This window comes from Psittacula echo (genome assembly GCF_963264785.1).
Source record: "Psittacula echo genome assembly, chromosome: Z".
NCBI lineage: Eukaryota > Metazoa > Chordata > Aves > Psittaciformes > Psittacidae > Psittacula > Psittacula echo.
Window position 1 is genome coordinate 64832160 of NC_137742.1, and position 14746 is coordinate 64846905.

The 14746-nt window shown below is 35.7% G+C and overlaps 1 protein-coding gene across 1 annotated transcript in view; it reads right to left on the bottom strand.

Annotated features, from left to right (window-relative positions):
- Nucleotides 1-14746, bottom strand: part of DTWD2 (DTW domain containing 2) — a gene marked incomplete at its 5' end in the record, with an annotated part of 94441 nt that overhangs the window by 49130 nt on the left and 30565 nt on the right. The window contains 2 exons of the mRNA XM_080638335.1: nt 9670-9764; nt 14636-14726. Coding sequence (XP_080494461.1) covers nt 9670-9764; nt 14636-14726 — 186 coding nt within the window. The remainder of the gene's footprint in view (nt 1-9669; nt 9765-14635; nt 14727-14746) is intronic.

Here is a 14746-nt window from a genome sequence, read left to right on the forward strand (position 1 = left end):
AAAAATTTTTGTATTAGTTATTCTTCTTTTTTGTAGATAAATGACATTTGGTATCTAGCACAATTTGAATTTTTTCTTCCCCTTTAAAGAGATCAATTCTATAAAAAAATTATCTTTGGTCAGAAGATCAAATCATGAGACATATTTTTAAATTTTGGAAACTTGTAATTTTATACAAGTAAATATTTCACCATCCACTAGAGAAAAGGTCATAAATACAGCTTATTAAATAATCATTTTTGATCTATGAAAACCTGTATATAAAACACTTCATTAGCAAAAACTCTGAAAAGTTCCCCAATGAAAAACATCATTACCAATGCCTCCATTAGTTCCTACAGCATAGATACGTAAATAAAACAGAGGTAAGTTTGTCTTTACCAGTACCCTAGTATGTCATACCAAGTTTCTTATTACTGTCACAAGTGGAGCTAGCCTGCAACACTTAAACTAGAATAAAAAAGAATAACGGGTAACAAAGGCTTGGTTTTATTGTGTCTTCTATTATACCAATTTCAATTTACTTCTCTTTTCTCATGTACTGTGCTAAAATTAAAATAAAAATAGAACATAAGCTAGTAATAAAAGGATACCTACTTCCTGTCTGTACTATTAGGGTACTAATATTTACCTTTTTTTTACTAGAAAAACAATTTTCAACCAATCTCAACATTCAAAAACTTGACTCTTCTAACTAATATGCCAACAGCCATATTTGATAACATGGGCAGCTCAGTTTTGAAAATTAATTAAATGGCAGCCCAACGTACAGTCCTGTTGAGAAATGAAAAGCATGAGCCATTATCTTGACAAGTTTTTGCTTTCTTAGTGGACCTCAACACCAAGTCCCTCAAATATTTAATGACTTCCTCAATGAAGACATTATTGTGAACCTCTCCCAACTCCTCTGCAAAAAAAAAAAAAAAAAAGTTAAAATAAAAATAAATTAAAAAAAACACCCACAAAACACAATCCAACAACAGATTGTTAAGCACTAAAACACAGGATGCCACATTCTATTGTAGATATATTTTTTCTTTACACTGCATTCAGTAACCTCTTTCCATGCTGCTCATACAAGCGTTATCAAAAACATCAATACACAGTTTTCTGATGAAGAAAATGAATATTCTTTCTACAAAAGAGCAGCAGCAATCATTTGATGAAGTTATACCCAGGATCTTTAAGTAATTAACTTCAGAGAATCCTAGACAGCATAATTTAGCAATACCTAGACACCATAATCATAGGCTAAATCACTTCTCTAAATAACAAATACATCATGACTAAGAATTCTAATATATTCTCAAGCAGCATGTAGGACCTGTACAAAAAGAAATTGGAGAAACTGCAGTAATTCTAACAGACTTTTATAGATCTTTTACTGAATCTTAAGTTGCCTTCTATGTAACACAAGCTAGCCACGTATTAAGATCTCTAAGTAACCTAAAACCTTCATTTCAGTAACAAATTCCTTCCTACATCTGTAAAAATTCAATTAAACATTTTCTGAAATACCTGTATTGCATTATTTGCAACTTGTTTGCTAAAACTTAGGATGTTAACACACATACATTCTAAAAGCCAGTACTTCTCTACAAAACAAGCACATTGAAGAAGGGGAATAAAAGAGGAATAGAATGATAGATAGTGTCCTGATTTCAGCTGTAAATGGTTACTTTTCTTCCTAGCAGCTGGTGCAGTGCTGTGTTTTCAGCTTTAGTCTGAGAACAATGTTGATAACACACTGATGTTTTAGTTGCTGCTCAGTAGCAACAAAGGCTTTTTCAGTCTCTCATGCTCCACCAGTCAGGAGGGCCACAAAAAGCCAGGAGGAAGTAGAGCCAGGACACCTGACCCAAACTAGCTAAAAGGGTACTCCATACCACAGCACATCATGTCCAGTATATAAACTGAGCTGCTCGGGTCAGGCTGGATATTGGTCAGCCAGTGCGGAACAATTGTATTGTGCATCACTTGTGTTTACTATTTTTTTTTCCTTTACCCTTTAGTTTTATATTCTCTCTCCTCGTTATTCTCCTTATCATTATTATTATTAGTAGTAGTAGTAGTAGTGCTATGTTGTACTTCAGTTATTGGACTGTTCTTATGTCAACCCATTTTTTAAATTCTCCTCCCCATCCTGCCAGGGGGAGAGCAAAAGTGGGGATGTGAGTGAGTGGCTGTGTGCTGCTGAGTTACTGGGTGGGTCTAAACCATGACAAAATGGTTAGAGTTCCAAGGGACCTTAAAGATCATCTAGTTCTAACTCCCCTGATGAAGAATTTTTGAAGTGCCATCACCAGAGGCAAAAGTAACCTTCAACTTGTTCTAGTGGAGAAAAAAAACCTCAAAATGCAACCTAACTCCAGTCAGGAGCAAGGGGGGAGGTGAAGGAATTTCTGAAGCTACATTCCCAGAATACTAGGAAAAGATCATACCATGCCTTAATTCTATCTCAGATATATCAAGAAAACAAAGCAGAGAACTGTACAGAGAAAACTTCAGAACAAAACCTCTAAATACAGCAAAAATATCCAAGAAAATTAGAAACTGAAGCTCAGGAAATAAGGCACATATTTAAAATAGCAGCAATAAGTATACCTAGAAACGCCACATCCCTTTAAAATAAATTACATCCATTACTGTTTCTCTAAAACAGGTCCAAGTTCTGCTTCAAGAAGTAACACATCTGTTTCTCTTCTATAATTTGTACTAATGCAACTAATTTTACTATTAACATGAAGTATCCACAACAAAGTTAACTTAGAAAAGTTAAACAGAGAAGAAATTAATATCAAATAACTACTACTTTGTACTCAGTGGGACAAACAAAAAAATTCAGTACAGATTTTGCACTAGTTCATAGAATTATAGAATGGTTTGGGTTGGAAGGGATCTTAAAGATCACCTAGTTCCAACTCCATGCTGCTGTAACAGGCTGATCTCTGGGTGCATTTACTCATTGATTGAGACAAGGAGTAAAAAGGTACATATTTAGTTTAATAAACACAATGACATCGAAGCACACAAAAAAAAAACCTTACAAGAAAGCTGATTGAATACAGAACCATATGTTGCAAATAGTTTTAAATTATTTGGTAAGTGGTAAAATTCAATTAGCTGATATTTGATACAGTAAGAACATTTTCATTCGTAAACAAGGAGTAGAAAAGTACCATACTTACAGTATGAATTACCACAAACAGCTTTATAAAATTAAAAGAAATAACTTGCATTTTAGTATTTCAAAACTGGTTGAAGTTACAAATTTTCTCATGTACCCCAATTAATTTCTGATCTAAACTACTTAACTGTAGTAGAGCTAGCAAATATAATGTACAGAGTGTACTGGAGATTTGCATAGCTTTATTTCAGACAGCAATGCAAATAAACTCGCAATTGCCCCCTCACTGTCCTAAATGACAGGCTGATGGATGCAGAGATATTTGCATCTGTTTTCCTGTTCATGATAATTCATTACAGTGTAGAATTTTACCACAGTGCCCAGAATTAGCAAGCTACAGAAGTGTGAATATTTGCAAAGAGGGAAGGCTTGACAATTAGACTACCTTCCCAGAAACAAAAAAAAAAAAAGGCAAGATCACCCCTCCCAAACTGTCACAAACTATGAAATTAAAGTAAAAGCAATAGTGATAAGGCTGTTTACATAATTGTATATATATAATTATGATATCAAATTTAAATAATTCAAATTTTTCACATTAGACTTTAGATACAGTTGCTATCTCTGTTCAATATATGCCAGAAATGCCGGCTGAGCAGAGCAAACAGTATTATTATTCAGAAACAATTGCCTGCAAAAAGTTTATTAGTAGCCTACAAAGAACACAAATTCCAGAAGTTATATTTTATTAATGAATATAAGACTATAGTTGTTTTTTCCCTAATATGTTCACAGTGAATGAATATCAAATCTACTGCCAGAAGAATGCATTCAAAGTATCATCTCTCTATAAAGAGTATCTCAATAAACATCCTTCAAATGTAAATGTTTCTGTAACTGCAGTTTCAGAAACCCATATTGCTCACTGTATGTTCAGCTATATAAACTACCCCTAACTCTATATTCAGGAAAGAATAATTACCTAGACAAATCAAGACAATAGATGCCCTAGCTACCCTATTGTCCTCCCTCACACGTTTTAATTGCTCTTGCTCACTATGTCATGTGTACTAACAATAACATTCCATTTTCAATGCATGGCTTGAAATCTGTATCATAAAAACCAAACTTATTGTTGAACATATTTTACTGGGCAGACTTTTGGATTTGATCTTCCTTTCAAGTGTGCCAAATGGGCATCTTGGTTCCCCTTAATCACTGCTACTATGCAAACTTCATAATCTACTAGGACTTCAATAGACTTCTTTTCCTGGAGTACTCCTAGCGCAAGTGTAACACAGAGGAAACAGGCTCTGCTAAAAGGGGTTGCATACACTTAAATTTACTGCCGACAATACCCGAAGTCAGAATTTCAAACATTTAATGCAGAAGTCAGCCCGCCCTTGTAGGATATTTAATAAAACGTTCAGTGAAGTATTTTCTAAGTGTCATCACTTGAATGCAATTCATTATGAAACAGTTTTCCAAAAAAGTGCAAATTTATCTGGTAGAATAGCAGGAGGAGGAAAAGAATAGACATCCAATGTTCCAACACCAACATGTATGTTCATGGCCCAATTTGATTTAAGCTATGTATGTTCCTGCATACATAATCACACACTAATGTGCTTAGAAAGCCACAAACGCGATATACTAAAAATAGTCCCTGCTACATTAGCATATGTAACATTACAATTCCATATGCAAACTGGAGGTAGAAATTCTAATGAATTAATTTGTGTTATTCAAGCACTGAAGCCCTCACTTTTTGAGACCAGACATCATCAGTTCACTGAGGAGATGTAAACCCAAAAATATCTAGTCCCTATCAAAGTAATTAATAAACTAAATCTAAAACAGATTAAGTAAAAGGCTAAGAAACCTATAATAAAAATAATGCTAAGCACAAACCTCAAGTATTTTCAGTATAGTGGAAGCCTGACTTATGATTCTGCATGCACATATTAAAATCTATGGCAAAGTGAGGTAAAGCAGAGACTAACTACCTCTACAAGTGTTTCCAGGACAACCAACCAGGCCTCAACAGATCCACAGGAAAAAGTCAACTAACAGTCAAAACCAAACGGGCATCTTTGAGTAACAGGAGGTAAAAGTATACATTTCTAGAGTGAGTGGTATGATGGGGCATCAGGCAAAGAAAAGCTCTGAAAACAACGTATTTCTTCTCAGTCTGACAACAAGAGATAGCATCCTGACTTGCAAAACAACCAGGTCAAAGCAGTTCAAATAAGCTGAGAAAACAATTGTTCATCAGGATTTTGGATGGATCTTCATGGGAAAAGACTCTACTGTTTACCAAGCCCAAAGAAAAGAATGCTATAGTATTTGAAACAGATGAGAGTCATGGCAAGAACTGTAAGCTCAAGCTTAACAGTTACCAGAACGTGTTAGAGAATTAGGACCTTTCCTACTCCAAAAGAGCAAAAATATTCAAGTTTTCATCATTTGGCCAAGATATGACCACATCTGTAGATAATCAGCAAAAATCAAATGCAGAGAAAAGAAGCAGACTTCTATGAAAACAATACATAAAACTGAATCAGAAAAGAACATTTTCTAAGTCAAAATCGTGATAGAGGGACAGAAACAAAACAGTAAGAGAATATAAAAATGTAGAAGATATCCCACCATTAAAATAAGGTTTTGAAAGACGAGTAATAGAGGAGAGGAAACTAGGCTAGGAGAAATCAGAAGATAAAGTGTCAATAGAAGAAATACGTAACATAGAAGAAGAAATGGAGGAGAGAAATACAATTTTTTGCCAGCGCAGAGTGGAATGAAGGAAAGTCAACAAAACAAGAACAAAAACCACATTACTATGTTCTGTCAATATTATCCTAGAAAAATCATCAGTATTGAGGAAAGACAGCAAAATAGTTGGAAGAAGATCTGCATTTTTCAAGGAATTAAATCATGATGTGTGGCAGTGTAGGTTGTAAAATACACTGGGTTGATTTAAATGACAATTTAGTATTTTTTAGCTGCAAAGATAGCAGAACTGAAGAAGAAGAGAATAAGGTGAGCACAGAAAGTAAGCTCTGATTTACCAGTAGAGATCAGGAAGTGGCTTTTGAGACTGATAATCTTGGCAGTGAACACTGTCAAACTGGAAGCCATCTGATGAGTGAGTAACAGCAGAAAGGATGAAGATGCTGGAAATTACTCAGAAGGAAATCTAAAAGAACACTACATTTGAAGAATTATATATGCCTTTGATAAGCAGAAGCCCTGAACCAGAGATACTGATTTAATAAAAATAGGTCTTGATCAAGAACTAAGATATCCTAACTAATCCTAGAGAATTTGAGATACCATCAACTAAGGAAGACCTAGAACTTTTAAGTCAAACACAAAGGGCTTGGATAGGTGGTAGCCAATGAAAACAGTAAGGGATTTGTAAAATAATCATATTAAGTAATAGTATAAGAGGCAAAAAATTAGGAAATACTATCTGGATTTGTGGAATGGAAATGAGAATGGAAAAAAGACAGAAGACATCTGTAATTTCCAACATGTGAATGTACCAAGGAAGGCAGAGGAAAAGGGAAAGAAAATTATGCACATCTGAATGCGGACAGGCAGAAAAGGACCAATATGAATGGCATGAGTTGTCAGTACATAAAATAGAATTAAAAAAAAAAAAATGACATGAAGAAAACAGCAACTGCAGCCATGAGAAAAGCAATGTTTCTAAGTGAGAGAGGAAAAAATAAAATTAATACAATGGTAAAAAATGCATACAAACACTTTCCTACCATTCCTAATGAAGGTGATTAAGTTACACACATTACAATTATTACAACTGGTGACAAAATCCATCTGTTTCATGAATACAGGATAAAAATATTTTGAGATATCAAGAGAAAATAGCTTTTACACCTTTCACTTTTTTAGAAGGTTCAAAAAACTACAGTCCACGTTGCTAGAAAAATCTCTAGTCAAATTTATTCGTAGAACATATTTTGTCAAGGTTGTAATCACTCTATATATTCCTGTGTTTTGCAGCATCAACACCACAAAACCAACAGCTTTATAAATAAATTAATAGAAATAACTGAAACTACTGTCAATTTAGAAATTAACCAGATCCTACCCCTGTTTAGATAGGTCTGGCTAATCCTTACCATAAATTTTTCAGTGTTCATTGCATGATACATGGTCATTTCATGAAGTCAGAACTGAAAACTGCGGTTACCACGGAATCAGCCTGACCTTGTGCAAGTAAGAAAACTTGTTTCACAGAAAAGTTTTTAAAATTTTAGTACAAGTGATCTGAGTCCTTTGCTTGTTTATGCTGTTCTCCTAGCCAAAGTATAAAATGTACCTATATTTAACAGGCTCTGCATCTATATGAGTAAGGTATGTCAGACACACAAAGAGGTACTTTACACTTTTACATACAAATTCAATCTCTAATCAGGCAGTGATGCTAACCTCCCATACCCCTGCCTGCCATACTACTGTGACACTGGGTTCATTGTAAATCTATAAAAAGAACTGAACAGTAAATATTAACAACTCACAAAAGTGCTGTTTTTACAATACCAACATTCAGTAAGTACTCATGCCAAGCTGTTCACTTTTAATCATTTTAGCACATCAAAGAGTAACCCTAATATCTGAAAAGAACGTAATCAATACAAAAAAAGTTAAAAAAATAAACAAAAAACCAAACCCCAGACCTGGTCTTTTAATTCAGAAATGCCATCTGTTGAGCTCAGTCACTTTGCAAACACTACATACTTTCAGTAGAATTAAAATGACAGATCACAGGAAAAATGGACATGACTGGGAAAAATCGCAAGTTAGCACTTCAAACCAATTGGATTAATCACTTCTCATCTTTACCATTACTGTGCCAATTATATGTTGAAGATATCAACTTCAAAAAGCTTTGATTAGCTGTCTGCTTCTGGAAAGACTTACAAAAGTTGGTTCTTTACCTTACTCTTAATTAGCCTATATTGCAGAACGGCTAATCTACATAATTTCTCTATCAGATTTCAATCACAAGAAATGGTGACCCGAGAAGGTAGAACTGGGTGGAGGAAATGCTAACAAAAAAAAAAAAAAAGAAGTGTGCTTTATGTTCACTCTTTCATCCAAACACAAGTTTAGAAAAAATAATAATCCTTATTTTCAATCTCACTGGCATAAACATCAGAGGCTTAAATGCTGATTTTCAATCATCCCAGTTACCCCGTAATGTATGACTACCACCTAATTACTTTTGGCCCTGCATCTGGATGAGTCAGATCACCAAAATTCATAGTAACCTAAGGAAAACTTCGATTTCTTTCACCATTTCCAATATGTTTTATGGCAAAAAAAAATTCACAGCAACTAGGTAATTATGAATCTGCTTAAACTATTTTGAGGCTGAGATGTTCCACAACTGGTTTTGACCTAAACAGTATGCTTTAGGTTAGAGAAATTACTCCCTTTAGGTTAGAGAAATGCCTCTGGATTCAAACTTGAGGAAGCTTCAATACTGCAATCATCACTTCTAAAAAAAAAAAAAAAAAATTCTAAGGAAATTTACTAGGAGCAGAATAGTATACTATTTCTTGCATTGATAGTGTTCCACCCTGTGCACATCAGTATGAAAAGTTGCGTCATTTTCAGGTTTAATGGGAAGATAGAACAATTTCCCTGTAGCCTGGAACTTCTTAATTACTACAGTTATTAGCATAGAATACTAATAGAAAACCAATATATTTCTAATGGGCTCTAGCTACTATTACAGGCAGCACAAAGGTGTGGGAGTACTATTCTGAATCACCTTATGACATTTTGTTCACTGAGCTCTACAAAAAGTTTTCCCCAAAGATTAAACTCAATTTTAGAATTAATTTCTTTCATCAGTATTCATGATTTTTATTTGCTTTTATTGAAAATCTGTGTAGTAATGTCATTAGCATTTCTACCAAGAACTGGTTTTTAGGACTTAACTTCATCTAATGAAGACTAAAGATATTATATGGGAGACCAATATTATACAAGGCCCCAGAATAATGAAATTCTGAAAGTTGTGCTTTCTTATAATTAATTTTAAGAAGAAAATATTTTAAAATTATACATTCTCTATGAGTTTTTCACCATGGGACTCCCTTCTCAAGTACAATCTCCCACGCTCAAGTGAAAACTATTACTTATATTTCAGTAATACCAAATGGTTTGTCAGACAAGGCTAATACGAAAGGAACCAAGAGGACACCAAGACAAACCTAATACCAGGTTAGAACAGAACTGCAAAAAGATAAGAGAGGTATAGTAACCACCTAAACTTTCCAAGAGCACAAAATTGAGACAGTAAAAACGACAACTTAGAGGAAGACATATGAAGTGTTTCTGACTATTATATGTAATTTATCTTTGCTGGAAACCAAACGCTTGTATCAAGTGAATGTGCACACTTAACATAAAAATTAAGAACACTGTTGTGTTCTTACTAAAAGAAATTAGAAAAATATCTCCATAATTTACAGAAGACATGAAAATGCATAAGCAATCTCACTCACCTGTCTTCACTAAAACGTCGACCAACCACAATTTTACACTTGTCTGGAGGGAGACAAGCTGCTAGCAAAGGCACCGTCCTTAACACTCGGCTTTCCTGTAAAACAGAAAAGTTACTTTTGAATAAATTCAAGGAGGGCTTCTATGAATTGTTAATGTTTCCATTTACTTTCAAGTTGTTTTGACAGTGGACACAGAAAAAAACTTACCAGATAACAGAAAAAAAAAGAAAAAATCTACAAGGAAAAGAAAAACAATTTTGATGCATTCATATCCTATTGTTTTGATTAACAGTATTGAACTTGGTCTTAACTAGCCTATGATCATCAGCATAAATTTCAACTGGGCTATCAGTATCAAAAAGTACAATGAAATTTCACAGAATAATAAATAGTAGGCAAAAACTAGCATTAACATTAATTATTACATTAACCTATTAATGTAGTAAGTTGGGGACCTAATGTCTCTATATTGGAAAATGAGTGGAGAGCTTAATTTCCACAAACAGGTGCTAAAATAAAAGCACTGGGTGCATCAGAAAAGACAGTTTGAAATATAAACATATCTGTTCCACTGTCACATCACAGTAACCAGGACAACAGCACCAACACTGTCACATACTCCATGTTGTGCTATACAGGCTGTGTTCACCAGGCACCTGCCAACACCTTTATGCCACTGATGAGGAAGGTGACTACCAGGTCTGGATAAAGAGCAGGGGCTCTTCAGATCTCAAAGAGCAGTGTTGGAGCAGAGCTTCAGAAAGTAGAGGAAGAGGGAAGTACTGCCAGCTGAAGAAAACCCCCTACTTATCAAACAGAAATTTGTTTCTGTCCTTCATTTAAGGCAGCTGGGAACATACAAGCTTTTGTCCAGACAAGAAATATTGCAAACTGAGGTTGAATATTTAGGATGTCAGTTTCTTCGCAATAAAGGAACTGGAAGAAAATCAATTATTTGTCTCTGATAAGCAAAACCAAAAGAGCTATCAGTCAAGGAAAGCTATTCAACTGTTCCCTCCAATGTCATATCATTACTTCAGAATTACCTTTCACATCAAATAAATACATTCTCTTCCAACACGGAAAACTGAATTTCTCAACTTAAAAAACAAGCCATGCTTACAGGAAGATAAACATAAAATTCAAAGCTAAAAGGAACTGCTTGAGAACAGAAGCTTAAGAACAGCTAAGTCAAACTAACATTAAAAAAGGTTTCATGTCTTTATAATTTTCTTCATTTAAAACCATTTGCATTTAACTATATTCAACTATATAGATAACTATAGTCTATATATGACTATATATATAACCTGTTTGTTAGCATATCAGCTATTTCCATTTACTGGAGCACTTTCTCTCTCCTTTGTTATTCTGAGTATTCTAATAGTGATTGGCAATTCTTTGTTTATTCATTATTTGGCCATTGAAGTACATAAATAAAAATAGCACTGGAGGACTTATGTTGTGGGCTGACCTTGGCTGGCTTCCAGGTGCCCACCAAGCCACATTATCACTGCTCCTCCTAAGCATGATGGCAAAGGAGGGGGAAATAACATGCAAATGAACTCATGGGTCAAGATAAAGGCAGTTTAATAAAGAAAAGCAAAGGCCATATGTGAAGCAAAGGAAAACAAAGAGATCTTATTCTCCACTTTCCATCAGCAGGCAACGTCCAGCCACGTTCTGGGAAGTAAGGACTCAACACGCACAGCAGTTGCTCCAGAAAATATATGCCATAATAATTAATGCTGCCTTCCCTTCCTCCTTCTTTCGCATAGCTTTTATAGCATCATATGGTACAGAATATCCCTTTGGTCAGCTTAGGTTGGCTGTTCTGGCTATGTCCCTTCCTAGTCTCTTGCCCACCCTCAGCCCACCGGACTTTGGAGGAGGGATTTGGAGGGAAAGCTGTGATAGCACCACTCAGCAATAGCCAAAATACTGATGTGTTATTAACATTGTTCCAAACAGAAATACAAAGCCCAGCACTAGGAAGTCTGCTGTGGGGAAAGTTAACTCCATCCCAGCTAGACACATTACAACTTTTGCCTTTTTTATTTTTTATTTTTCTGCGAATTAGTGGCACTTTTTGTTACCATAGCATTATTCACCTGCAACGAACCACACAGTTCTAACTAATATCAATATTTATTAAATCCAGCAGATATACTCCCTCCATTTTTATTTATGAATTGTTAAGACAATTAGCAAAACTTTTCCCCTTATATTTGATTCTTACTGTTCAATAAGGTATACTATACAGAACAAACACTATAATAAGTAATCCAAAGCTAATTACTTGCATTAGATCAATATATAAATTCATTAAATACACACAATCTAAGTTTTCTTCTCAGATGCTTAACACAGAAAATTCTTACATTTATAGAAAGAAGGCAGGGAAGCAGAACAACCTAAAAAGATACTCTGCTATGCTTTAAGGGTTCAGTCCTCAGTTATAGCTATCACTCAGGTTTTGAAAAGCACATAATGGCGTAAACTGTGCTGGCAATAACTCCAAGGACAATAAAAGGCAAAAGTAAGACAAATGTGTAAAGGGTTTGTACATCTAGTTATACCACTGACCTGACATGAGGTTCATAATAGTACATATGAGAAGGAGAAAAGTAAAATAATCTTGTCATTCTATATATATAACTATATGCAAAGAAGAAAAAGAGATTAGGCTGAGCAAATAACTTCTTCCCCCCTCCGTTATTCCTGATATTGGGTTTGGGATGTAAAATGGAAGCTAGATGGTAGGATTCCTCACCTGAGATCCACTGCTCTGCAATGAGTGATTGCTCTCTTTCACAGTACCTGATACCTGCACGGGTCTATCTGGCAGCATGGCCTCTGGACAGTAAGAATGTGGAGAGACTGTCACATTAATCATAGCACAGAGAATATTGCTCCTGACTTCCTACATTACTGTCTCAGCTCAACACAGGTCTCAGTAGCACCATTTCACCATAGCTGGTGGCTCACTTCACTGCAATGTGGACTTCCAAAGACAATAAATAACAAAACACATCGAGAATGACAGTCAGCACCGATATGCAGTAGGGGAAAGAAATTTCCTATCTGATTAGTTTAATGAGATACCTTTGAAATGGACTCTTAGAGTCTAGCTGTAATGAAATGGCAGACTGAAGGATAAGATATAGTCTAGAAGTCTTATCTGCCTTCAAGACTGATTGTATTTTGAGTATGAGCAGCTACGGCAAAGGGAACCCATCTTTTGCCATATATGCTTCAGCTGTTCTGGAGTCAAAAACATCACCTATGATCACCTGAGACAAACACTTGTGGAAAAGTGGCATTCCATTATAACAGACAGCTTTTGTGTTTGCTGATTAATAAAAGTGTAGATATCTTTTCAGAAGAACACAGAAGGTGTATGAAACCTGAAAAGAATCTGAAAACTTTTTCTAATATCTTCTACCATGAACAAGAAATTCAACTCAACTCAAATGCCAGTTTAAATACTAGTTCCCTGGCACACTCTTAAACCTTTTTTCTAGCAAGTCATTTAGGCATATATTTAAGTACTTTTGAATTACAAAGTAACACAAAACAGCATTCTTATTATAAACAGCCAACTAAAACTCACAGTTTTCCCATTCAGGGACCACATACGTCATGGCTTCTGTTCTGTTTCTCTGCAAAAGGACATTTTTCTCTCATTTGCTCTTTTACATTTTACTTAAGTTCCTTCAGGCAAAGACCTTCTGCATGCTGACTGAGCTATTGTAAGTAAACAGCTGGATCAGAATAATAGAGGTTTCTGGACTTCACAGTCTAATTTGTAGACTCGCCATCTATCCAGATCTGCGTAAATGCAGTCCAACTTCTAGAACCCTTTTCATCCCCTACCATACTCCATTATTAACAAACAAGGAAACATCAACATAAATTCCTGCATTAGGGAAACCAAAACATACAGTTTTGAAGCTGAACTATAATTTTTCAATGGCTAAACAGCTACGGCCATCACTAAGATGCACTGCTTAATTCATATTTTTAACAAACCAGTGTCCTGGGTTCAGCAGTAGCAGTCATTTTTTCTCCTTCTTAGTAGCTGGTGGAGTGCTGTGGTTTTGACTTTCAGCCTGGGAACAACACTGATAACACCGGTGTTTTTAGTTGTTGCTCAGTAATGTTTACTCTGACCAAGGACTTTCTCAGTCTCATGCTCTGTCAAGGAGAAGCGGAAGCCAGGAGGAAGTAGAGACAGGACACTTGACCCAAACTAGGCAAAGAGGTATTCCATGCCGCAGCACGCCATGCCTGGTATATAAACTGGGGGTAGTTACCCGGAAGGGTTAGATCACTGTCCAGGTCGGGCTGGGTATCACTTGGCGGGTGGCGAGTGGCTGTATTCTCTTCCCTTGTTATTTCCTTTATCATTATTATTATTGGTGGTAGCAGTAGTGGTTTTGTGTTATACCTTAGTTATTGGACTGTTCTTATCTCAACCTGTGGGAGTTACATTCTTTTGATTCTCCTCCCCATTCCTCCGGGAGCAGGAGAAGGAACAGGGCGGGGGGAGTGAGCGAGCGGCTGCGTGGCTGACTGGGCTTAAACTATGACAACCAGTAATATCAATAAAAGACCACTGCTATAATCAAAACACATTCATCCATGGATCAATTCTAAGCACCTGAATAAGACAGTAAGATTAATTCTTGCAAACCAAGGCAGGCAGACTTCAGATCCTAGCCAGACTATTCAGTTAAGAAAAGATGTCTTGCATGCATGAAGTTGCAGAAATAAGTTGTGATTTCAGAAGATAGAATAATTCAGATGAACTGAATAAAACATACAATAGGTGAGCTGGCATTTCAATCATTAAGTTTAAAAAGAAAATTCACTACATGATGCTAACAGCACAGCTACTTCCTCTTGCATACCTTTTGCTGCACTGAGATTCTAGCTGAACTCCAATTACCACAGCCTTACTCACCTCTGCTGGATGCTGAATTATATACAAGCAGGCGGAGATCTTCAGCGGATGTATTGGCAGGAATGGACATAAACACACCTTCTGAGGACGGCTAGATGACAGAGGGGAGTG